Below are 26,492 nucleotides of genomic sequence, written 5' to 3'. Positions count from 1 at the left end.
CTTCATGAAAATAAAAGAAAGTATTGGGAATTTTAGGTTTGGAAGGCGAGCTCAGAAGCCATTTATGCCCGAATGCCCTTTACTTAAACCAAAATAATATACATCAGTGACAGGCTCAGGCCTTTAGTAATGGAGAACACTTTGACTTCTCATTCATGAGAAATGCAAGCATAGTTGACACTTAGTAACTTAGATTATAGGCTTTACTTTCCTGTAGATAGTCAACGGTGCTGTGTGGGAGCAACACGGACGACAAAGCTTGCTGAGGATGTTGTCTAGGGAAGTAGCTGGGGTTCTCCCAGGAGGGCTCAAAGAAACACTCCAAGGCAGTGTTTTAATTTATTAAACTCATTCCCAAACTCACTGATATGTGAAAAAAATTATGCCTTACTTAATATGATTTGAGATTAAAAAATGAGATGAGGATACTGATGGGAGCAGCTGGGGAGACAGCTCAGTGAAATGTTCACCACACATGTACGAGAAACTCAGGCTGTATATCTCTAGCATCCGTACAAAAGCTGGGAGTGCTGGTTACGCACGGGGAACAAGGAGCAGATGCCTGCAGTTTGCTGGTCAGCTAGTCTTGCCTAATTTGTTAGTTCCAGGTTCAGTAAGGGACCCAGTTAAAAAAAAAAGGTGGAGAGTGATCCTAGGATCCTAGAGTGAGGGCAGGCTGACTGTGATCCTAGGAGAGTGATCCTGACATATCTCTCCTCTCTCTCTCTCTCTCTCTCTCTCGCACACACACACACAAATGCACACATACTACACTGCCCCACACCCAATGAAAAATCATGACAGAAAGTACCTCAAATACTGGGAATGGAAAGCTATGCACATGGTTTTTGTCTCTCTCTTTCAAAAAAAATATAATTTATTCACTTTACATCCTGGTCGTAGCCCTCTCCCTCCTCTTCTCCAAGTTGCAACCTCCCTCTCTGCTCCCCCTCCCACATTCCTCAGAAAAGGGGAGACCCCCCCCTTACCCACCCATCCCAGCTCAGCAAGTCCCATGATGACTGCATCCTTCCTCTTCCCCTGTGTCCTGGTAAGGCAGTCCCATCAGGGAGAAGTGATCAAAAAGCAGAGAACAGAGTCCATTTTCAGAGCTCCATTTTCAAGTTAAGCCTTTAGAGGGCAAAGTTCTTCCCAATTTCCCGCTGGGCAAGTCAGTATTCTCTCACTCGGATTCCAATTTATGTTCCTCCATGTGTATGCAGCTCTGGAGGTTAAAACTTAGCCTTCTGAGAACTTAATATCCCTACACAAGTCCGTTTTTATCCTGCAATTTTAATTGATCCATATAATACTAGGTTTCTGCACTAAAGCATCATTTAACAACGATGCAAATACTGCCAGCTCCTAGAAGTAGGTAGTCTGTCATGAACTTTTTAAAGCGTAAGCCACCAGACCTTGTTCTTCCAAGGGCCATAGCATATGCCTTCCAAACAATAGTGGTATGTGCATCTGAGATGTGTAAATTAAACGAACAGGCTTAGAAGTGGTACTGAAAGTTTCTTTGCAAATGCCTATCTGATTTGATCACCCTGTAAATGCAGACTGGGAAAGCATGAGTCCTGTTCCCTTGAGAAGATCCATAACACACACACAGAACAGGCCTTCTATACAGTCGCGAGAGGAAGTGTTGGCCGTGGGTCAAAGGGGACTGCAGTTTTCCCTTTAGGCCTTGTCTCAAAGAGCCTCACTGTCATCTCATATGACTAGGATGTATTCATTACTGATGAGCAGCCTGCTTATATGAATCTGTTTGAGCTAAGGAAAGGTGGAATTACATTTTCCCACAATATTTCTTTTCCCTCAAATGCTTCTCCACCATTAAAAAAGGCTTTTAAAAACTATTCAGTCTAGGAAACCGAGACGGGCCTTCAGTGTCATTTACCTCTTTGGTAACACCTAACAGAAGTCTAGGGGGACCCTGCTCTGCAGCAGAACTAACAGCAGAGCCAAGAATTCGCATCTGCAGACAACAATGGTAAGTTTGTTTGCGTGCAAAGCAGCTCAAGGCCACAGTCTCCCGACTGTGCAGCTTCTCCAGATGGCAGTGTGGCTGGGAATACAGGACAAAACTCCCTCTGCTTGCTGAACTCCTCCTGTGGGTTTCACACCCTGGGGTGGCCAATCCGCCAAGGTACTCAGGGAAGAGGAAGTTTGTTCATCACAGGTCACTTCAATAGACGAGAAAGGTTCCTTTCTTAGTAAAATATACCCATTTCCTAGGACAATGCAGATGTTTTAAATCAGAGGCATGTAAGGGAAGACAGCCGTATTGTAGCCTCCTGCCTTTTCCCACTTATTTTTAGTATTGCCAAGATTGAAGAACACAGGCCGTAAGAGGAAAGGATCCAGCCCCGATCGCTCCCAGGGGCACTGCGTGTGGCACAGGTCTCACTGGGCTCACTGGCCTTCCTCCAACATTCCTCTTCCATCCCAGCTCCCCTGGTGTGGCAGCATCTTCTTTCTCTCGAGACTCATCTGATCCCAGTCCTGACTGCTCGCAGGGACCCTGTGGCCTACCCAGACTTAGCCCAGACTGTCTATGCTGTGTACTGGCCCATGCTAATCATGCCCACCTGCGCTACTTCAACCCCCAGGCTTGACCCCTGTCACATATCCTGTGTGCTGACCCAGTCTGTTGAGTACCCCAGACACTAGTCTGCCTGCACAAATCCAGCCTCCGCGCCTGGGTCACACATCTGTTCATGGATCAAGCCTGTTCAGTCTCTGGAACCTGGCCAGCCTGCACCGTCCCAACCCACAGACCTCACTGTAGCCACACAGCCTGAACAGCCACGCATGATGTATCATTTCAGGAGCCCAAATGCCCAGGCACATTGCAAAAGTACAAATAAAAGAAAGAGCAACACAGGATTATCTCCCCCAAATCCACTAGCGTGTTAGAGAGGTTCCCCAACGGGAATTACACAGAACTTAAAAGAATAATCTTAAACATCATCAACTATTCCAAGGAATTTAAATATATGACAGCTCAATGAATTTAATGGGAATAACAATAAATTCCCGAGTGAAGTCCAGGAAAACACAAGCATACGGCCAAATGAAATGATGAAGACAATGCAGGATTTAAAAACTGAATTCAGAAAAGAAATAGAAATATTGAGGAAAACACAAGCTGAAATGAAGATGAAATTGAAAACCTCAATAGCCCAATTCAAAAACCCAAGGAAAAAGCATTCCAAAAGAATGGCTCCATTTTTAAAATTGGATTATTTGGATTGTTGCTGTTTAATTTCTTGAGTTCTTTATATATTGTGGATATTAGCCCTCTGTCAGATGTAGGGTTGGTGAAGATATTTTCCCATTGATTTTTTTTAGGCTGTTGTTTTGTTCTGTTGACAGTGTCCTTTGCTTTACAGAAGCTTTTCAGTTTCATAAGGTCCCATTTATTAATTGTTGATCTTAGAGCCTGAGCTGTTGGTGCTCTCTTTAGGAAGTTGTCTCCTGTCCCAATGAGTTCAAGGCTCTTCCCCACATTTTCTCTTAGTAGATTTAGATGCTTAATTCTCATTCAGAGGGTCAAATAGAAAAAATACTGGAAGTGGTTGAAGGGAGGGAAAAGGACGGGAGTCTACCAAATATGTCCTCTAAAAGACTCTACTCAGCAGGAGATCCAAGCAGATGCTGAGACCCACAGCGAAACTTTGGGCAGAGCACTGGGAGTCTTATGGAAGAGTTGGGGGATAGAAGGACCCAGAGGATCCAACAAAGCCAATAAATCTGGGCCCAGAGAACCTGCAGAGACTGATGCATCAACCGAGGACCATGCATGGAGAGGACCTAGGTCCCCTGTTCAGATGTAGCCCATAGGAAGCTCAGTCTCCATGTGGGTTTCTGAGTAAGGGGAACAGGGGCTGTCTCTGATATGGACTCTGATGCCCATTCTTTGATCACTTCTGGGCGGGGAGGCCTTGCCAGGCTATAAAGGAAGAGGATGCAGGCAGTCCTAATAAGACTTGATAGGCTGGAGTCAGATGGTAGGGGAGGAAGCCACCCCCTTTCTGAGGACGGGGGTGTGGGGAAAGGAAAGGGGTGGGACTGAGAGATGAAGGAAGGGGTTACAATCAGGATGTAAAGTGAATAAATTGCAATATATATATATGCTGGGTCAAATAGAAGACACATTGGTATATAAAGATAGAGGATTTAGAACAAACAAGTAAGAAATATGAAAAATTAAAAAAACACATGAAAAGAACATGCAGAAACTGTGGGACACCATGAAAAGGGCAAAGTTTCTAATTATATGCACAGAGAAAGAGGAAGAATCCCAGATTAGTGAAATAGACCAGATTTTCACACTCCCAAATCAAGGAATGACAACCCCAGTTAGATATAAGAAATACAAAAGAACTACCAGACAAGAAACTCCCCACAGCATATCATGGTCAAAACACTGGCTACATAGTGACTACTGAAGGGTGCAAGAGAAAAAGACAAGTCACATATAAAGGAAAAATCCCTCATATTAATAGCTGGTTTCTCAATGGAAACTTTGGGCATAGAGCAATTGTTCCAAGTTCTAAAAGACCATGGATGTCAACCGAGACTACTGTACCAAACAAAACTATCAGGCATAGCTGAGGGAGAAAAAGAAATTTTTATGATATAAACAGACTAACAGAATCCATATCACCAAACCAGCCCTACAGAGAATACCGGAAGCAACATTTCAGATTAAAGAGAGTAATAAGCATAGACATGAGACTAAAGACAGAAAATAAGTGAGTTAAAAACTACTGAAACATAAAATAAATACTAGGTTGGTCTAAGAACACAAAAACAGGAAACAAGCAAAATGGCTGCCATCAAGACATACTTTAAATATTAATGACCTCAACTACCTAATCAAAAGACACAGGTCAGCTGAATGGATTAAGAAACAAAATTCACCTTCTGCTGTCTATAAGAAACTCATCTTAGCTCTGAAGAGAGGCACCTCTTTAAAGTGAAAGGACAGACAAAAAAGTATCCCAAGCAAAAGGGACTAGGAAGCAAGTAGCTGTCACTATCTTTATATTTGACAAATAGGTTTCAAATGAAGACTAATTATAAGAGATAAAGAGGGAAAGATACTGCATTCTAATCGAGGAACATTAACAAAGAAGACATTACAATCCTAAACATTCACATACCCACCTTTATAGAAAGCATACTGCTGGAATTAAAGACGCAAACTAACTCTAAGTCAGCTAATAAGAGGTGATTTCAGAATCGCACTTTACCAACAGACAGGTTATCCACATAAACAGAGAAACATCAAGATCGATTGCAGTGCCTGAAACACTAGCAGAAGCAATAAGGTAAGAGAAGCAAATTAAAGGGATACAAGTAGGAAAAAAAGTCAAACTAACCCTACTTACAGATGATATATTATACAGACATTCCAAAAATCCCACCAGAAAACTTTTAGAAGGTTCAGCAAAGTGGCAGGATACAGAATCAACTTAAAAAAATTATATACCAACAACAAAGACGCTGAGGAGACAATCATGAAGACACTCTCATTTGCAAAAACAAACAAACAAACAAACAAACAAACCAATAAACCTAATTGAGGTGGTAAAGAGCCACTAAAAAGTGGAAAGACTTGCCATGCTCATAGATGGCACAAATAATATTGTGAAAAGGCTCTTTCTATCAAAAGCAATTTACAGATTCAATGGATTCCCAGCTAAAATCCCTACAACTTTCTTCACAGAAATAGAAAAATAAACCATCCTAAAATTTATACAGAACAAAAGACTCCATATAGCTAAAGCAATCCAGACAAAAAGAACAATGATAGGATTTTTATTCCAGATTTCAAGATATTTTAGAGAGCTATGGTAATAAACACAGCGTGGTAAGGGCATAAAACAAACAAACAACAAACAAACAAACAAACAAACACCCAGACATGTAGGGTAATGGAACAAAACAGAAGACCCAAACTTGAGTACGTAACTACAGTCATCTGATATTTGACAATGGCAAGAAACCAAACCAAAACAACCCCCCTCCAATATTCAAAAAGGGTGCTGGGGAACTCAAGTGTCCACATGTAGAAGAATGTGTTTAGGCTCCTCTATCACCATGCAGAAAAATCAACTACAAATAGATCAAAGGCCTCGATGTGAAAGCTGAAACATTGAAGCTGCCAGAAGAAAGCAGGCTGCACCCACAAGATACAGGTGTAGGAGGACTTTCTAAGCCGGACTTCGTTTGCTCAGGAATTAAGACTAACAGTTGACAAATGCGACCTCATGAAACTAAAAAGCTTTTGCACAGCAAAGGAAACAATCAAGTAAAAAGGCCCCCAAAATGGGAGAGAATTTTTGTCAGCTGTACATCTGATAGAAGATTAATATCCAAGATATATAAAGAACTCAAACAATGAGTCCAGGAAATGAACAACCCAGTTAAAATATGGGCTTTAAATCTGAATGGAGAGTTCCCAACAGAAGAAATAAAAATGGCTAAAAGAATCTTAAAACATTTTCAACACCTTTAGCAGCTAGGGGAATACAAATTAAAATTAAGAGATTTCATCTTACCCAATCTGAATGGCTAAGATCAAGAAGACAACTGAACCCTTTGTGCACAAGCTACCTTTCTTGGGTAAGCGTAGCTACCAGCCCTCATCAAAGAAACATCTTTGTACAGCCAAAGGAGACCATCACAGATAAAATCACAGAAAAAAGAGGCCAACCTGAGGATGTGTGAGAAAATGGGAGGGGTAGGAGGGTGAGTGATATAATTCTATTTAAATAAAAAAATATTAAAAAATAAAATTAGGAATGTTAAATATTTGTGGCGCTGGAGAAGTGGTTCAGCAGTTAAGAATGCGCATGCCCAGTAGGGCTGGCCCTGGGGGCGGGGCGTAGGAGTGCTGGACTTGCCACTCACCTGCAGTGAGGTGGCGTAGGCTTGGGAGAGACGCCTTCCCCACCTCCTCATCTTTCACTACCTGCGGCAGCTGGGCGAGCTAGCCTTGGGGTTCTGAGAGCGGGAGAGCTGCCCTGCCCATCGCTGGCTGCAGCACTGGCTAAGTTAGCCAGAGCAGGGCTGGGGAGCTCGCCCTGGTGGCGTGGGTGTGGGAGAGCTGGTGGGCTGAGCAGCTCCAATTCAGGGCTTTGAGTTAGCCCGCCCCAACGTCTAGTCTATCTCATCTCTGAATTGCTGGAGCATGTGAAGGGTCGGGTTCTAAAGCCGCAGGATTTCCATGACACATATCTGAGAGGAGTCCCAGTGAGGGTTCAGTATTGATAGAGTAGCAGGAGCCAGAGGCCTTGCACCAGACCAGTATCTCATTGCAATGAACGTTTTCAAGTGAAGATGTGTGGACAGAGGGGTATACTGTGGGACACACTATGACACACTAGCTTCCAGGATGAGATGTTTTCTAAAATTTAGTTTTATTTATATATTTATTTATTATAATTTATTCACTTTGTAGCCCCGCTGGAGCCCCCTTCCTCCTCTTCTCCCGCTATGACATTTCCCTAGTCCCCTGATAGGGGTGGTCCTCCTCCTCTTCTATCTGACCCTACTCTATCAGGGCTCATCAAGGCTGGCTGCATCATCTTCCTCTGTGGCCTGGCTGCACTTCCCAGGGGGAGGTGATCAAAGAGCTGGCCGCTGAGTTCATGTCAGAGATAGAGCCTATACCCCTTACTAGGGAACTCAGTTGGAAACTGAGCAGCCAATGGGCTTCCTTTGAACAGGGGGTCTAGGTCCTCTCCATGCATGGTTCTTAGTTGGAGTATCGGTCTCTGAAGGATCCCCTGGACCCAGGTATTTTGGCTCTGTTGTTTTCCTTGTGGAGTTCCTGTCCCCTCCAGGTCTTTCTATCTCCCTTTTCTTCCATAAGGATTCCAGCACTCTGCCCAAAGTTAAGCTATGAGTTTCAATATCTCTTTTGATGACCCTGGTGGGTAGAGTCTTTCAGAGGGCCCTCTGCGGAAGGCTCCTGTGCTGTTCCTTGTCTTCTCCTACTTCCGATGTCTATCCTGTATGCCCTTCTGAATGAGGATTAAGCATCTTCCCTAGGGTCTTCCTTGCTGTTTAGCTTCTTTAGGGGTATAGATTTTAGTATATTTATCCACTATTATATGTCTAATATCCACTTGTAAGTGAGTATATACCATGTGTGTCTTTCTGCTTCTGGGTTACATCACTCCGAATGATCTTTTCTAGTTCTCATCATTTGCCTGCAAATTTCATGATTTCCTTGTTTTAATTACTGAGTAGCATTCCATTGTGTAAATGTACCACACTTTCTGTATAGATGTCCTCTATTGAGGGACATCTAGGTTGTTTCTAGTTTCTGGCTATTACAAATAGAGCAACTATGAACATGGTTGAGAAAATGTCCTTATTGAATGGGACATCTTTGGGGTATATGTCTAAGAGTGATATAGCTGGATCTTGAGGAAATACTATTCCTAATTTTCTGAGGAAGCGCCAGATTCATTTCCAAAGTGGTTGTACAAGGTTACATTCCCACCAGCAATGGAGGAGGGTTACCCTTTCTCCATATCCTCTCCAGAGTGCACTGTCACTTGAGTTTTTGATCTTAGCCATTGTGATGGGTGTAAGATGAAATATCAGGATTGTTTTGATTTGCATTTCCCTGATGAATAAAGACGTTGAGCATTTCTTTAAGTGTTTCTCTGCCATTCGATATTTTTCTGTTGAGAATTCTCTGTTTAGCTGTACCCCATTTTTAAATTGGATTACTTTGGTCTGTTGCTGTTTTACTTCTTCAGTTCTCTATATATTCTGGATATTAGCGCTCTGTAAGATATAGGATTGGTGAAGATCCTTTCCCAATCTGTAGGCTGTTGTTTTGTTCTGATGACAGTGTCCTTTGCAGTCATGTGCACATGCACATAATTTAAAATATTAACATACACATATACATTTGTTAATATATACACATAGGTTAATATATATATATTTTTTTCTTTTCTTTTTTTTTTTTTGGAGGCAGGATTTCTCTGTGTAGAGCTGGCTATCCTGGAACTCTCTCTGTAGACCAGACTGGCTTCAAACTCACAGAGATCTACCTGCCTCTGCTCCGGAGCACTGAGATTAAAGGCGTGCACCACCACTGCCCAGATTACAACAAACCCTTTTTAAAAAGAACAGAGCAACAACTGACAACAGATGCTGGAGGGGAAGTGAGGAAAAGGGAACCCTCGTTCACTGCTGATGGGATTGCAAATTGGTGCAGCCACTCCGTAAATTAATGAGGAGAATTATGACCTAGTAGTAAAGCCTGTGATCTAGGACAATGACTGAACTGGGATGAAATGCACAGAAGTGTAATAGTGGCATTTTCATCATGGGGTAATCAACAGCTATCTAAGTGAACTTATGGTTCACTTCAAAGGAGAGAATTCATCCCTGGCGCTATAAAGCTAGCTTTATAGCTGATGAGGCCATGAGCCCCGTAAGAGAATGTGTTCTTAGGACTCACTAAACCAGTAGCTTCTAGCTGCATTCCCAAAGGTAAGAATGGCTCGCCCTTCTCATCAAAGAAGCATCTTTTTGCCACAGGTGGAGACCATTACAGAGATCCAAATGTAGAGATTAAGTGACTAGGGGAATGCCCAAACACAATGATACAACTGCAATTCAACCCCCAAGCCTAATGCTCAGGAAAAACAAACAAACAAACAAACAAACAAACAAACAAACAAACAAACCTCAAGAGAGAATGTAGAAAGGTTGGAAGAGCCAAAGGCCCAGGATGTCAGCTGTTTGGGGCTGCTATACATAATTTGGGGAATGCATCCACGAACTCCCAATAATATGGTTGTTTGAACAAGACCATCATGGTGAAAGCATCCATTGACATGCTAACAGGGACAGGGGAAATTCCATTTGAGCAAAGCCAAATAGATCCAGTAGGTTATATATATACACATATGTGTGCATTTATGTAACATATATTTATACATGTACAACAGTTGTAACTGCAGAGGTCATGCATTTGGGAGGGAGATGCGGGAGGAGTCAGGGGAGGCAAGAGGGAGGGAGATGTCCTGCTCATGTATGAACTCCTCAAAAATCAAATAAATAAACGGAGCAAGGGAAATGAGAAGCCCATGCTCCAGCGTCTCCCAGCACAGGAAGGACAGGAGAGTTACCTGGCTGGTAGAAATCCGGCGACAGCTCTCTGGCCACAGCTCTCGCTATGTCGCACTCCTGGCGGGCAGCCAGTGCAGCCTGGTCAGCAGCATCAGCTTTCGCTCTGGCATGTGCAGTCCTACATGGGTATAAAAAGGCTAGTCAGCAGAGAGAGCACGGTGTTAGTTACCCACGGGCAAGCGAAGCTCGATTTAGGGAGAGAAATGTTCATTATGATCGTGGCCCAACACCTGCAATGGTGACTTTCAGTGTCACATTACTCTGAGACCTCAGCAACAGCCACCGCACAGAGGAGACTGTGTGTCCTTTTTCCAAGGGAAGAGAAAATCATGACTAAGGTCTCTACAGCTGGACACTGTGTCTGGCTGTGAGGACTCAGTGGCCCAACTCCTCTGCTGGTTTTGTATTACACACCCCGACTCCAGAAAACAAGCGACTATGGACAGTAGGGTTTGACCACGTGAATTAGCTGATTGCTCACCGGCCAAATTCCATAGGTGGACAATCTGCTCAGTGGAGGAAAGGAACAGAACCGATGCCATCAGCGCTGGCAAGTGTGAACACCCCTGGTGGTCACTTGGGGCCATCAGCATAGCGCCACTGCATGTGTGGCTGGGTAGAGGCACACACCATAGGTTTTCACCAGTGTGCTCGGGACTGCTATCCACTTAACTGATTAATTTGAATTCAAGGCTATTTGTTGTGGGTATGTGGGTGCCACCAGTGGTGTGAAGAGGTTAGAGGACAACTTGTGGGAACCAGTTCCCTTTCCAAAGAGTGGGTTCTGAAGATTGAACTCAGATCAGGAAGTCTGCTAAGCCATCTCACTGGCCTTCCTTTTGGCAGTTTTGTTTTGTTTTTGTTGTTGTTTTTTTAAATTTATTTTTTATTTTTATTAATTACAGTTCATTCACTTTATATCCCAGCTGTAGCCCTCTCCCCTATTCCCTCCCAATCCCATCCTCCCTCCTCTTCTTCTACTATGCCCCTCCACCAGTCCAATGATAGTGGAGGTCCTCCTCTCCTTCCATCTGACCCTGGTCAATCAGGTCTCATCAGGACTGGCTTCTTTGTCTTCCTCTGTGGACTGGTAAGGCTGGCCCCCACCTCAGGTGGAGGTGTTCAAAGAGCCAGCCACTGAGTTCATGTCAGAGACAGTCCTTGTTCCTATTATTAGGGAACCCTCTTAGATGCTGAGATACCATGGGCTACTTCTGTGCAGGGGTTCTAGGTTATCTCCATGAATGGTCCTTGGTTAGAGTATCAGTCTCAGAAAAGACCCCTGTGCCCCATTTTTGGTTCTGTTTCTCTCCTTGTGGAACTCCTGTTCCCTCCAGGTCTTTCTCTCTCCCCCTTCTTTCATAAGATTCCCTGCACTCTGCAAAAAGTTTTTTTCGGCATATGAATCTCAGCATATGTTTTGATACCCTGCTGGGTAGTCTTTCAGAGGCCCTCTGTGATAGGCCCCTGTCCTGTTCCCTGTTTTCTCCCTCTTCTGATGCCCTTCTTGTTTACCTTTCTGAATGAAATTAGGCTTCTTACCAGGGTTCTCCTTCTTGATTAGCTTCTTTAGGTGTACAGGTTTTAATATGATTATCCTATATTATATGTCTAATATCCACCTATAAGTATACAGGAGACAACTTCCTGAACAGAACACCAATATCACAGGGTCTAAGATCAACAATCAATAAATGGGGCCTCATGAAACTGAAAAGCTTCTGTAAAGCAAAGGCCAAAATGTTTGTCATTAGAACAAAACAAAAGCCTAAAAACAAAAACAAAAAAGAATGGAAAAGGATCTTCAACAACCCTATATCTGACAGAGGGCTAATATCCCGAATACATAAAAAACTCAAGAAGTTTAATAGCAACAAATCAAGTAATCCAATTAAAAAATGGGGTACAGAGCTAAACAGAGAATTCTCAATAGAGGAACATTGAATGGCCGAAAAACACTTAAAAAAATGCTCAACATCCTTAGTCATCAGGGAAATGCAAATCAAAACGACCCTGAGATTTTACCTTACACCTATCAGAACGGCAAAAATTCAAGTGACAACACATGCTGGAGAGGATGTGGAGAAAGGGGAACCCTCCTCCACTGCTGGTGGGAATGTAAACTTGTACAACCACTTTGGAAATCATTCTGGCGCTTCCTCAGACAATTAGCAATAGTGCTACCTCAATATCCAGCTATTTTACTCCTAGGCATATATCCAAAAGATGCTTAAGTAAACAACAAGGACATTTGCTCAACCATGTTTGTAGCAGCTTTATTTGTAATATCCAGAATCTGGAAAAAAACCCGATGTCCCTTAGTTGAGGAATGGATACAGAAATTGTGATACATTTACACAATGGAATACTACACAGCAATTAAAAACAAAGAAATCATGAAATTTTCAGGCAAAGGGTGGGATCTAGAAATGATCATCCTGAATGAGGTATCCCAGAAGCAGAAAGACTCACATGGTATATACTCACTTATAGGTTGTTTTGTTTTTTAAAGCATGAATCTTGAATGAAACAGAAAGGAGCCAGTGAAGCAGAGCTGGTGAGAATGGAATGGAGTTTTTGTCTTCTATTTCCTCCCCTGTCCATCCTCAAACATCAAAATACCCACCTTTTAGAGGGGAGAACAAGTGTTGGGCCCCCTGGATTGGGATGATAGCTGAGCTGGTAATGTGCCTGTCCTGCAGCATGAAGATCTGAGTTCAATCCCCCACAGTGCACATTTAAAAAAGGACAGAGAGGCCAGGTACAATGGCTTACACTTATAATCCTAGTTCTGGGGAGGTGGGCACAAGCAGGTCCCTGGGGCTTACCAGGCGGCCACCCTGGCCTACCTGCCAAGTTCCAGTCCAGTGAGAGATCCTATCAAAAAATGAGGTGTGCGTGTGTGGGGGGTGGGAGAGAGAGAGAGAGAGGGAGAGAGAAGAACAAGGCATGGAGTTGGATGGGCAGGGAGGTCATCTCACCTGAGATGATGTGAGAGAGGGAAACCATGATCAGAATATACTGCATGCAAAACTATCCATGATGAGGGGAACAGTGCCCGAGGAACAAGAGAAAACTGTCCTCTTGTCTCCATGTGTACAACTACACTTGAACACACATGATCACCTGTATACACACACATGTGCACACCACATAAGAGCTGAGCTTGAGACAGCGAGAGAGCTCAGTACTTGCTTCCAAGGCTGACAAAGGGAGTTCGAGTCCGCAAATCCATATAGAACAAGAGAACTACCTTCTGCAATATGCGCTTTGTTCTCTATTCATGGTATATTACACAGAGAATGGAAAAACAAAATAAAACTTCTTAAGGCCAGACCAAAGAGAATGTGGAGGTGTGTGTGTGTGTGTGAGAGAGAGAGAGAGAGAGAGAGAGAGAGAAAGAGAGACAGAGAGAGATTGGGTTGTATATGTGTGTATCTATTTCCCAAATTCAAAAGACTTGTTCAGTTGGTGTTTAAGAGGCTAGCATGCTCACCTACTCTTATGCCTTTGTAGACATTCTCTCCTAGTTTATCAGCAGCAGGCAGGACTATGAATAACTAGTAAAAGTTTCATCAAGTCTGAAAGCAATGCCCACACGGATCTCGGACAATAGGGGAGGGTGATCCCGGAAATGGCACTATGTTCCAAGTCTTTGGGGGAGGTACAAAAGGCAGCTGGAGATGACCCTGAATCTCTGATTCCTAAGGCTAAACAACTAAAATTAAAATGGGAAGGCAGGGTCCACCAAGAGGCCCTACCCTCAACTTTCTGCAACTATTCCTGGGCACTCAGGGCTCATCTCACTCCTGTCTAGAACCTAGCTGGGCCTAGAGATTTGTAAGATTTGCAAACGATAGGATTTTTTTTTATTAATTACATTTTATTCACCCTCCATCCCCCTTCTTCACACATGCCCCTCCCCAAGTCCACTGATAGGGGAGGTCCTCCTCCCCTTCCTTCTGATCTTAGTCTATCAGATCTCATCAGGACTGGCTGCATTGTCATCCTCTGTGGACTGGTAAGGCTGTTAGCCCCTCAGGGAGAGGTGATCAAAGAGCAGGCCAATCAGTTCATGTCAGAGACAGCCCCTCTTCCCATTACAATGTAACCCACTTGGACACTAAACTGCCATGGGCTACATCTGTGCAGGGGGGTTCTAGGTTATCACCATGCATAGTCCTTGGTTGGAGCATCCGACTCAGGAAAAACCCCTGTGTTCAAATTTTCTGGTTCTGTTGCTCTCCTTGTGGGGTTCCTGTCCTCTCCAGATCTACTATTTCCCACTTCTTACATAAGATTCCATGCACTCTGCCCAACAGTTGGCCATAAGTCTCAACATCTACTTTGATAGTCTGCAGGGCAGAGCCTTTCAGAGGCCCTCTGTGGCAGGTTCCTAGCTTGTTTCCTGTTTTCTTTTTCTTCTGATGTCCTTTCTCTTTGCCTTTCGGGATGGGGATTGAGTATTTTAGTCATGGTCCTCTCTCTTGATTAGTTTCTTTAGATGTGCAGATTTTAGTAGGTTTATCCTATATTACATGTCTATATGAGTGAGTATATACCGTGTGTGTCTTTCTGCTTCTGGGACTTTTACCTCCTGTCCTTTGCTACAAACCCAGGGAATGAACAACTTGGCACCCAGTGTTTACTGAGAGACTGACTTACGCATGAATGAATGGTGATACCTTAGGAATAGCTGGGCTGCCACTTAAAAATAAGTGAACTAAAGAATATAATGTATGAAAAATCTATTTTCAATAAAATATTAGTGAGCCGCAGAACTGTAACAACGGTAAAGAGACCACGCCTGGGTTCAGGAGAGATGGGAACAGGTAAAGCAGACGGCGTATCTAGGGGAGAGAAACAACACACTGTTACACTGTAGTGGATGTTATACATGTGTGTCAAAATTTGTAGACATCATTGAGATGGCTGCTAGTATGAGTAATGACCTTAGAAGATCAAGTGCAGGTGCTGATGTGGACAGTGGACTTTAGTGCAGACAAAGCAACACCACTTCATCAGTTTTATCAAATTTACCCAAGATGCCAGACAAGGAAGCTGCATGTGGGCCCAAGGTTGGGGGAAGATGTGTATGAGAACTTAAAAAAACTGCTTTGAGAAAGAATCAGTTATAAGCATAACAGTATACAGACTAAGCAGACTGTATTTATATGTTTAGGAAAACTATGTTTGTGTGTATTTATCAATATTTGTCTATCTATCTGTCTATCTATCTATCTATCTGTCTGTCTGTCTGTCTGTCTGTCTGTTTCTCTCTATCTATCTATCTATCTATCTATCTATCTATCTATCTATCTATCCATCCATAAATATAACAACAAAGAGAAAGAGTCATGAATTTGGGAAGAAGGTGAGTACATGGTATGGACTAAAAAGAGAAAATGGAGGGAGGGAAATTATATAACTTCAAAAACAAAAAAGTATTAAAAATAAATGCATCATTTTCCATGTATCCAAATAGTTATTTTTAGATCATGTGGGGTATTCCTGATTGTTTCCTTCTCTGGAGTACTATAAATTTAAGTGAAAATAAAAGCAAGAGTTTAAGAGAACACATTCCGAAGGTGCCTGGCTGCAGCAATCTTGTAAGACACTGTCCGTGGTGATTTTGGAGAGAGGGGTTGAACTTAATGCTATGCCTGAGAACAAGGGCACAGACCCCTGTTCATATTTTTTTTTCTTCTTTTTCAGCTTCTCAACTCTTTTTTTTCCTTCCCAGAATGATTTTCCAGTTTATCTGCTATTCTTAGCTAGAGCCTAATTATGTCTAGGTACCATAATTAATGAAGCTGTAAGAGTACAGCCATGCTGCCTTATAATGTGATTTCCTAGCACTTCAACAAATCTACAAAACTAAACAACATACTTTGACACAACTGCAACACATCTGTCAAGCCAAATAAAGTGGAAATAATCATCTTTATTCCGCCTTATAATCCATCCAACTGGAGAGCAGACAGCACAGCTTACCCGTCCTGTAAACATATTTGGGAAGCTCAGAGTCAGTGAAGCCTCTTCATTCACCAATCTTTCTGTAACTTTTTCACTTGCTTCTTCCTGGAGGTCCAGGCAGACCGACTCTACCTATCTAACCCAGCTATGGCGGCAGTCAGATCTGCAAGACCACATCCATACCTGTACCCAGAGGTGCTGCTTGAGAACTCCTGGTGGTTCTGACCATGAGAAATGGAGAAAAGAATGTTCTCTGCATTATGTTCCCACCAGCTTCATGGGTCAAGGTCACTGGCAGGGTTGCTCTGGTTTATGTGTAAACTCATTTATTTAAACCTCAGGCCTAGTTCTAAACCTACAGATGGCTGGTCAGACCTGCCACTGTTCCTGAGGTCTGGGTTAAAACACTTAGTTTGAGAAAATCAGACTAAGCCAAACACACACACACACACACACTGACACAAGACCCCCTTCTTCTTAAGACCCCTGATATAGTCAAGTCTTTGGTTCCTCATATTTTCAACCTCCACACACCATTATTAGATATTTTCCCCAATGATGTAATTAAAAGTAACTGAGAAGTCCTGCCTATCAGCCAGGCAGCAGCCACTGGTCTTCTAGGACTTTACTTTTGCAAGCACACCATGCTTTAACTTGAGGATGAATGGATTAATCCACAAGAGCAATTCCCAGATGCACAGACCTGGCAGATGGCTTTCCACCTCTCTTGGACACAACCACCAAGTAGCCAGAACCTCTAGATGCTATGCAGTATTCAGAGTCAAAGTAATTACAGGTTAGTTTTCTAATCAGCAACTTGAGTTTTTTTTTTTTTCCTTTAATGGCTGAAATACTTCATGAGTTCTAAAGTCACTTTACTCTGAAGACAATAATCTAGTTTCCACAATTTTCTTGAACTTAAAAAAATTAATTCATGAATGTTCCTTAAATGTAACAATGCTTTTACAAAAAGCACATTCAACCATTGTTCCCTAGACAGGTTCCGTGCACACTCCTCTTAAGGAACACACACAGATCTTAGATGTCACTGCACCTCAGGCTTTCAGACAGAGCTGATGAAAGTTCAAAAATTATTATTTAGGTAACTTAAAAATGGGAGCAGTTGGCTGGTGGAGAGCAAGGTCTTGGTTCAGGACCACACCGTTCTGCCAGATGCTAGAGCCAAAAGCACTTGCCTCCCTTAGGGTGCTGCTTTGGCAGAGAAAGTCCCTTCAGTTCCCTGCCCCAACCCCCCAGCAAATTCTAATTTCCTTCTGGTTCTCCTGGTGATAAGAAGAAATTATTTCTTGGGTTATGGCATTATGGGTAATAAAATGCAAAAAAAAAAAAAAAAAATGACCTGTTGGCCTTTCTTTTGGACCATGACATTATTCATTTATGTGAGACCTAGATTTGAGGAAACTAATTTTCTCCTGCAGACAGTTGCTGCGGAGCAAGGAATACTCTGGATGGGGACAAAAGCGACTAGCTCTGCAGACTCCGGTGAAGCTGGAGACTTGATTCTCAGGCACTAGCACCAAGTAAGAAGAGCCATGCTTTAGTCCCGATTTGGTCCTCTGACAAGACTGGCCCAGCAAGACTCAGCATGCGCTTCCTTGGAGGGGCAGGTTTGGACCTCTTTTTTTTTTTTTTTTTCCAATGCAGTTTATTCAGGAACCTTGAACAATCCAGCCCACAGCTTAAATAGCCTCTGGGTAGCCAACCCCAGCGTGCCATGTGGGCAATGCAGATAGGTCCATATACATGGAAGCAAGCCAGATCTTCGGCCTTAGCCAAATGTGGAATTGTTCCTGACAGAGAGCACTCACCATAGGGAAGGTGGAAGGCGGAAACCAGCTCCATCTTTAAGGCGCAGCATTCCGCAGCTCTCTACAGTTCCCCCTTTTTGTTTTAGACGCATCAGGCAAGAGTAGAGGTCTGATCTCTGATATTAGAAATAAATTGGGACTTTGTACTGATGTTCATTTAGGTGTCATCCACCCAAAGAGCATCAGACCCGTCTGATACCTTTTGCTCAGAGGCGGGACCTGGGGCATCAACCCGCATGCAATCAGACATGCTCTTCTCTGGGTCCAAAGCGGCTGACCCTGAGTGCAGTGCTTAGCCTCTCATCCTGAGCGTAACATTTTAGCTTTTTATAGTAGCCAACCATGCTTGGGGAGACTGTCCTGCTTCAATGGCTGTAAAGGCCTGAATGGTCATGGCTGCATTACGCTGTTGTGAGACTCTAATCTTGCATATATACCACAGGCAAACCAAGGAGACCAACACCAGAAGGCCTGCTAACGCTCCCATGCCCGCCCATTCCTTCAGATGATTCATGGCTGCAGCAATCCATGATGATAATCCTGTGGCTAGTCCTGCGTCCACTCTGGTAGAATTTACCATGACAATGGCCACTCTCAGCTGCTCCATCGTAGTATCGAATTCTCCAGTCCAATTACCTAAAATATAGCTAGACAATTGTTTAGACAGATTTGCAGCACGGGAAAAATTCTCATATTGCATGCTAGTGACACAAAGTCCAGCATACTTAGGTTTGGACCTCTTATGCACTCTAACGGACATAGCCAATGAGAATTTCGACCTGGACTAGACGAGATTCTGCAGCTGTTCCACCCTTGGTAAACCTGGTTCAGAAGACATCTTAGGGGTTTTCCACCTATGGGTTCTTGAATGTTAGCGTTCTCTTGAATAAAATGCCTTAAAATCAAACAAACAGAACAGAACCAGACCTAGAACGGTAACATCAGAACTGAGTTCTTAGGCCCGTGCTTTAAACAAGTAGTATATACTTTCCAGCAGGGGAAGTTAACAACTTTCTTTTATCTAAAAGTAATGGCAAGCTATTTATATATAACATGGACATGAAAGGGCTTGATACTGAGCTATTTAGACCTAACATGTACATGAAGGTGCATGATATTGCTAGTGAAGGTTGCTATTTGATACTTCTAGAACCCAAATCCTTTGCACAATGTGTTAGAAATCAGGCTTTGGAAGTATTTAGAGTCAACCATTAGGCCAAATCCCTTCAGAGCCTCAAAGTGATCCTTGCGTGTAAAAATCACAGGTGAAACCACATTCTTATCAAAGAACTGCCTACACACTACAGTAATTGGTATCATAGCCCTGGTTTCTGCTCAAGGCAGGGAAAGGAGCCAAGACCCATTTGGAAAATGTTTACATACCTTTGACAAAATGCTGTCCATTATGTTTTCACTGTCATTTTTTTAATAAAGAGCCAGGGGGACACAATAGTCTTATTGTTTAGTAGCAGGAACAATTTGCTCTGTGATCATAAACTGCTTTGCTTCCTAGTATCATGCAAGCCAAACAGCATAATCTGTTGTTTCTTGGTTTGGTAAAGCTGCCAGGAAACTCCCCAGCACCCCCACACAGGTACCTTCTGTATTTCCAGAGCTCTAACTGGCCTCCCCATGCCAGGCATGCTTGTATGCATGTGACTTGTCACAATGCCCTGAAGACGCTTTCTGGAAGCTCGCAGGATGTTTAATCAAAACATCCAATTCCTCGATCAATAAGCTGTTGTTCTTACTAAGGTTTCTCAACTTTGGCCCCGCAGTGTGCTACTTTGGGGACCTTAGGGTTTATTGTTCACTCTTTGTTTATAATATTTTTTTTCTCTATCTAGACTACTTTAAATCTTAGGAAATAACTCATTACTAAGTACTTTTAAACATTTTATTTCCTATATAATTTTGTTCTCATTGATTTGCTTGCTTCTGTGAGCATGTGTGCACACATGCCACGCTGTCCGTGTGGAGGCAGAGGACAACTCTGTGGAGTTCTCTTTTCCTGTCACGTTTGTACCAGGGATGAAACTCAGGCTGTAGGGTGAGCAGCTGGCATCTTTACCTTCTGAAGCACCTCATCACCACCTTGAAAGGCTATGTTTTTGATAGCCAGGTCAAAAGTACCTCCCTAGTTCTTCTGTGGACCATGTTAAATCTTTCTACCTTGTTTTTTGTTGCTAGAGACTGAACCCAGAGGCTTGTATATGCCAGGCAAGTACAAATCAATCAATCACTCTATTACCATCAGTCTTTATGTATGTATGTGTCTGTCTGTCTGTCTATCTAATGCTTTGCTTATATAGCCTAACTTGGCCTCCAACTCACAATCAAAAGCTGGGCTACAACCATGCTTTACCACACCCGCCTCTCTTAAAATTTGTTTAGTGATAGATACCTAAAATTATCTAGAAATCCAATACAAGAAATTAGGATGTTTTATTCTTAAAATTGTTTTTGGTGAGAAATCTTTTTAGTGAAGGCCATTTGAGTCATTAAATAAGATTAAAACACGTCTTTAAACTGTAAGCGCCTGCATTCTATTAGATTAATTTCCTTCCAAAAGAAGGAAATTCTAGCAAATCAGAAACTGGTGCTGGTATATAGACTATGTAGAGGATTCCTGCAACTCGACAAAGGAAAATTCAACAATAGACAAACGACTTAAACAGACATTTCTCAAAAAAAATGTACAAATGGCCAGGAAACACATGTAAAGATGCCTAGAATAATTAAACATGGGGAAAATGCCAATCAAAACCAAAAATGAGGTACCTCATCCCATCCTCATTCAGTATGTGCTTATTTTATATGATGCATCAGTTCTACTTCCACGCATATGCCCTATTAAAAGTAGGGTCTCAGAAATTTTTGGTTCTTTAGTTGTTAGATTCATGATCAGAGCATCCTTTTAATGGGAAGCCACTCATATGTCAACGGATAAGTTAAAATAGTAAGTAATATAAAGATATTGTTCGGCCTTCAGGAAAAAAAAATGTGTCTATGTGTTTACTGTGTGAGCAAACCTTGAGGATCTAATGCTAAATATAATAAGTCATAAAGAGATACAAGCTTATATGCGGTACATACAGTAAACAAATTTGTAGGAAGAAGTTGAAAGATGGTGACGGGTCTGAAGGGAAGAAGAGATAACGGGGAAATGTATCAGGGCAGTGTTGTAATTTTTCAACATGGAAAAACTTGTGGGGACTGGTGTTATGACAATGTGACTGATATGCCATTGAATGCTATACTTAATAAAGTTTTCAATAAAAGTTATAATTAAAAAGAAAATCAGTGCTTGGATAAGCATCTACAAAGAATCCAAAGTGTTCAGAAAAGTGAAGAGGAAAACCCAAGAAGTCACTGTGCTAATCCCAGCCACAGCTAAAATTCTGAAGAGGGAAACACTTCTGATGGGAAGGAATCTTTAGGATAGATATATCAGAGCTTTAAAACATATCCATTTAGCTATATTTTAGCAGAAATCCTGGCATAAAGACTACTTTCAAAAATCTTAGTGGAACAGATAAGTGAGAGAATCACCATTGACAACCCTGAGACTTAGGTGTCCAGATGCATGACTTCACTCCAGGGAGACATTGCGCAGGTGCTACTATTGGTTGACGGTGATGACAAGGTATGTTTTACAAGCAGCTGTTTCCATGACATAGGCATTTACAGTTACAAATACAGGGCTATGAAGTGAAAAGAGAAGCATGAAGACTATGAACAGTTCAATGAAAGCTGGCTGAACCCAACAAAAAAAGGGACTCAAAAAGCTAAGGACTGAGCCCAAAGTGACCTAGGGACCCGGTGGAGTAAAGGATAGTATAACTAACAGGCAGATTCATATAATTAGACGTTGAATTTCATATGGAGCCCTTCAGGGTCCTTGGTAAAACCCTGTACATCTTTCAGGAATTAGCTGCACCAGAGGCAAATCTGTCTTTTCTCCGGGGCAGGTATATTTTTCTCAGCTGGAGTGAGTGACTGATTAACGTGCACGCTCTGGTACAAGTGTGATAGACTCACAGCGAGAAATAGTCTGTGAGTCTTGGCATGTGCTGGGAAGAGGGAGGGCCAAGCGTAGGTAGCTGGGCTTGATGAAACCTTTTGGAGGAGGTCACTGCTGAGGTCAGATGCAAGAGAACTGCCCAGGAACTGGGCAGAGGAAATAGAGGAAGCAGATGTGGACCACATAGTAGAGACTTTTGACCCAGAGAGGAAGGATGAAATTTGGACAGTGACCAGAGGAATTAGTTGGGTCAAGGGAAAAGATGGTTTACTCACATTTTATCAAATGAGAGCTACTGGAAGGTAGGCAGAGAGATGTTTAATGAACAGGAGAAAATGAAGAAACTCTGGAAAGATGACAAGCAGTGTCATGTCATGGAAGGGGTAGAAAGATGCAGGAAAAAACTAGTGATCCAACACTATTTTTTTAAGGGCTCTAATGTTTGAATAGAGTTTGTAGGCTTTGCAACTAGTCTCTCACCCCAGTTTATTTCACGTTAGCTTTAGCTTTGTTTTGACAGGTAAGCAATATTATCTCAGAGTTGCTGTGGAGTGAAGGTAAGGGCCCCTTCATCCGTTCTACAGGAATGAAGGGACAGTGGGGAGAATCAAAGATGCTTAAAAGAGGGGAGGATGTAGAATCAGCACTCTATAAAAATGCCAGCATTGCTGAGCAAGTCCAGAGGAACAACTTCAGGCAAATGGGATTTTTCACCTCAAAGAAGACTGTCTTCTTTGGGAGAAGGAGAGAAGGTAAAGATAGTCTTTGAAGTGGAGACTTGAGACAAAGAGAATATGGAACAGGGTGGAAGTCGCCCTAAGAGTCCTGGGCAGGAGAACCTGTCCACAGCCAACAGCAGTCTCTAGGCAATAGACAGTAAGGGCTATGAACAACAATTTGATGAATGTCAAAATCATAAAAATGCAGACAGTTCAAAGTTGTCTTTCAGTTGATTACAATACAACTCTTGTTGTACATTTTTTGAAAATTGTCTCATTCTGAATGAGACTTTCTGTTGAAGGCTTTATGTTTTAAGTTCAAGTTCAAATTATCAGCTAGTAGGTCTTTAAAAACAGGTGAACTAAATTATTTTAAAAATGGAGTGCATGTTCTATAAAAACCAAACTACGAAGAATCATTAACACAATTTCTCTTCGGTACTTTGTAGAGACATCTGGATAACTCTGGTAAAGAGCCTGACAACTGTCAGAACTTAGGTAACAGTTGAGAATTCGAAATGTTAACACCATTTGTACTTTTACGTCAGTGATTTGTTCCTAATCCTTTGCTGATGCTTTTGGGTACAAGTTAAAATATGGCTAAGAATTAGAGCAATTTTAGACTATATAGGTCAGCAACATAGCCTGGTAGCTGAGATGTTTACAGTCAAAACCAAAGAGGACAAGTGAGCAGTTCACAATTGATCTAGTCCTTACTTATTCCCATTAATGCTTCTCATATGCATACTCTGCAGTGCTCTTCAATGCTCAAATGAGGCCATTTTACAAATATTTATACGCCAAAATATTAATGGGTAGGCAAGTGACTTGGCTGGTAATGTATAAGCATGAGGATCAGAGTCGGTACTCCCAGCACTTGTGTAAATGCTGGGAGTGGGTCGTGGCCCACCTGTGACTCTAGCCTCTGAAAAGTGGGTTGAGCTGGTTGGGGCCAGTGAGCCTAGCTAAGCAGACTAGCCAAACCAGTGAGTTCTGGGTTCAACTGAATGAGCCTTTCTTAATTTAGAAGGTGAAGATAGATCAAGAAATGTATCTGGGGTCTGGAGAGATGGCTCAGGAATTAAGACCACTTCCTGCTCTTTCACAGGTCCTGAGTTCATTTTCCAGCACCCACATGAGGTGGCTCACAACTGCGTAAAGCTCCAGCTCTAGGACAAGCCAAGGCCTGAGGTGTTTGAGAGCACTAGTGAGCACCTGCTTGTACACACTCTCACATTCTCTCTTTCTCACCTCTCCCCACTCAAAAATAAAAATAAACATCAGCTGGGAGATAAAGGCAGGTAGATCTTGACGAATTTGAGGCAGCCTGGTCTACACAGTGAGTTCTAGACCAGCCAAAGCTATGTAGCAATACCGTCTCATCTCCACACCAATAATAATAATAATGATAATAATAATAATAAATAAGATAATAAAAACAAACCTTTTAATAAGAAAGAAATCTACCATCTACCTATGGTCTCCATTTGAACACACAGACACATTAAAAAAAAATGTAGGCAACCCACCCTTTACTCTTTAAAAATGATACAAATGATTGATAACATCTCTTTGAAATCAGTTAAGACATTCTCTTAGCTAATAAAATACCCATTTCCTGTTGCTTTGTTTCCTATCTGAAACAGCTCTCTAAAAACGTCAAGGGGCCAGTTTCCCAGTTACTTGGTTCCTCTGAGATGGGAATAGTAAAGCTTTCTGTTCTCCTGGGTGTCCGGTTCTCAGAGTGTGAACGCGACCTATCGGAATTAGTTACATAAAACCTTTAATTGTGCGTTCTAAGCTCTCAGTGTTTTCAAGGCATGCATTGCAGTTGCAGGGTTTAAGGAAGGGTTGCTTGGTGTGAAATTCCCAAACATGAGGGGTACAGTTGTTTGCTCACGAACGTCTTTTTTTTTTTTTTTTTTTTCACTTTACATTTCCTGGTAGGCACTGTAGTTCTGTTACTTGTATTTCACACCTGGTCTATGAAAAGGGATCATTCAGAAGTTAACCAAGAAGTCTTTGACAATATTTGCTGTAAAACTCCAGCCCTTTGATGCAACAGGCATTATGGAAAACAGTAAAATAACATAGAGGTATTATTCAGATATATTGACCCTGGTTCTGAAACAATGCTCAAAACCTGTCTTACCAGACGTACTTAGAAACACACTCGGAACTGAGAAGGACATCTGAGAGTCCTGTGGCCCTGCCCTAGCAACCAGGTAATTACTTTTCCTTCTGTTGGGATCTGAGCCTCCTACGAGGGAAAACACATTCATGCACATGGCCAGGGCCAGTGGGATTGCTCAGTGGGTGGCCACCCAGACTGCTGACCTGAATCCAATCCCTGGGACCACATGGTAGGAGAGATGCACCCTCCTCCAAAATAAATAAACTTAATGAAAAATTTACCCAGCTCCCCAGTCTGAGGGACTGGCTAAACCCAAATCTCTTAACCCTTAGAAGGAAGACTAGTGAGTGTGTTTTGAAACAGATTTCTGTATTATCTCAACAAACTTTGTATTTATTTCACATTCCTGTTATTTATGCCTCTTTTGTTTCCATAACAGTTTATATTCATGCATTCTCTTCTAATCTGCTACTACCCTCACCTCTTATCAATCTTTAATAGATTTGCGGAAAATTGGGAGTGTTTTTCCCCTATCCATATCTTCAGGGCAATTTTGGCTGACTTTCAAAGGAAATAATACAGCCTAGAAACATCTTTCTGAAGACGGCAGGATGGGGCTGGTTTTCAGCAAGGTTATATACTTCAGCAAGAACTTTTTTTTAAGGTGGTGTTAAAAATGTTCGGCCAACTTACAGTTGCTGTCTCCAAAACTCCAAATTAGTCAATTAACACCTTCAACTAAAAAAAAAAAAGGATTTATTTATACAGCATTCTGCTTGCATGTGTGCCTGTGCACCAGAAGAGGGCACCAGATCTCACTATAGATGGTTGTGAGCCACCATATGGTTGCTGGGGATTGAACTCAGGACCTTTGAAAGAACAGCCAGCGTTCTCAACCTCTGAACCACCTCCCCAGCCCAGATATCTGCAACTTTTAAAGGAAGTGCCAGCAGATTATCCAGTGTCTCCTGGATTCTTGAATGCCTCTGTCTTTTCCCTTGGATATCAGCAACTCTTTGTTTTGTCTACTTGCTTTCATCATCTGTGATGTTTTTATCCTGAGGACAATCTATATCCTTACAGTTAATAGGTAAAAGTAAAAGTTTGTCCCAGGATAGTAAGAGAAGAGTGGAAAGGCAACTGGTTTGCTCTTCAGTCTTTTAAATAATATTTGATTATAATGTGGTGGGGCAAAGGTAGTTTTGAAGATGATGAATACATGGACATCAAAGTAAAAATGTGTGCTGCCTCCTAAAGGTGATGAAAATGACATCAAGATTCAGTCTTCATGGGAACTGATTGCTACTGTGGCCTGCCAGCTGAGGCAGATGGCCCCCTTGGTGCAGTCACTGAGGAATCTGCATTCTTGGACTCTATGCCATAGTGAGAGGTGGAATGACAAAAATGGAATTAAGCTCCATTAGTAGGAGAGTCAGCCACAGTCCCCTAGAAGGCTCAGAATTTGAGGCACAGGAGGGGGTTATCCATAAGAACAAAGGGGAACACTGAGGCAAGGCTAGAGAACCTGCTGTTTGATGCCCTGCAATGGTGGTAAAGTCAGACTGGACCCTGGAGCGGCAGGGAGTTACCCAGTGTCGAGGTCCTGACGCTTTGTGTGGTGTCTGAGAGCTTTC

At 42.3% G+C, this 26,492-nt stretch overlaps 1 protein-coding gene across 5 annotated transcripts in view; it reads right to left on the bottom strand.

Annotated features, from left to right (window-relative positions):
• Window positions 1–26,492, bottom strand: part of Jph1 (junctophilin 1) — a 92,887-nt gene that overhangs the window by 22,566 nt on the left and 43,829 nt on the right. For all 5 annotated transcript variants that reach the window (XM_060385810.1, XM_021657955.2, XM_021657956.2 and 2 more), the window contains exon 3: window positions 10,176–10,294. In XM_060385810.1, the coding sequence (XP_060241793.1) occupies window positions 10,176–10,294 (119 nt within the window). The remainder of the gene's footprint in view (window positions 1–10,175; window positions 10,295–26,492) is intronic.

This window comes from Meriones unguiculatus, chromosome 6, assembly GCF_030254825.1.
Source record: "Meriones unguiculatus strain TT.TT164.6M chromosome 6, Bangor_MerUng_6.1, whole genome shotgun sequence".
Taxonomy (NCBI): Eukaryota; Metazoa; Chordata; class Mammalia; order Rodentia; family Muridae; genus Meriones; species Meriones unguiculatus.
The sequence above is the reverse complement of the archived record's forward strand: the minus strand, read 5'-3'. Positions and strand labels throughout refer to the sequence as shown.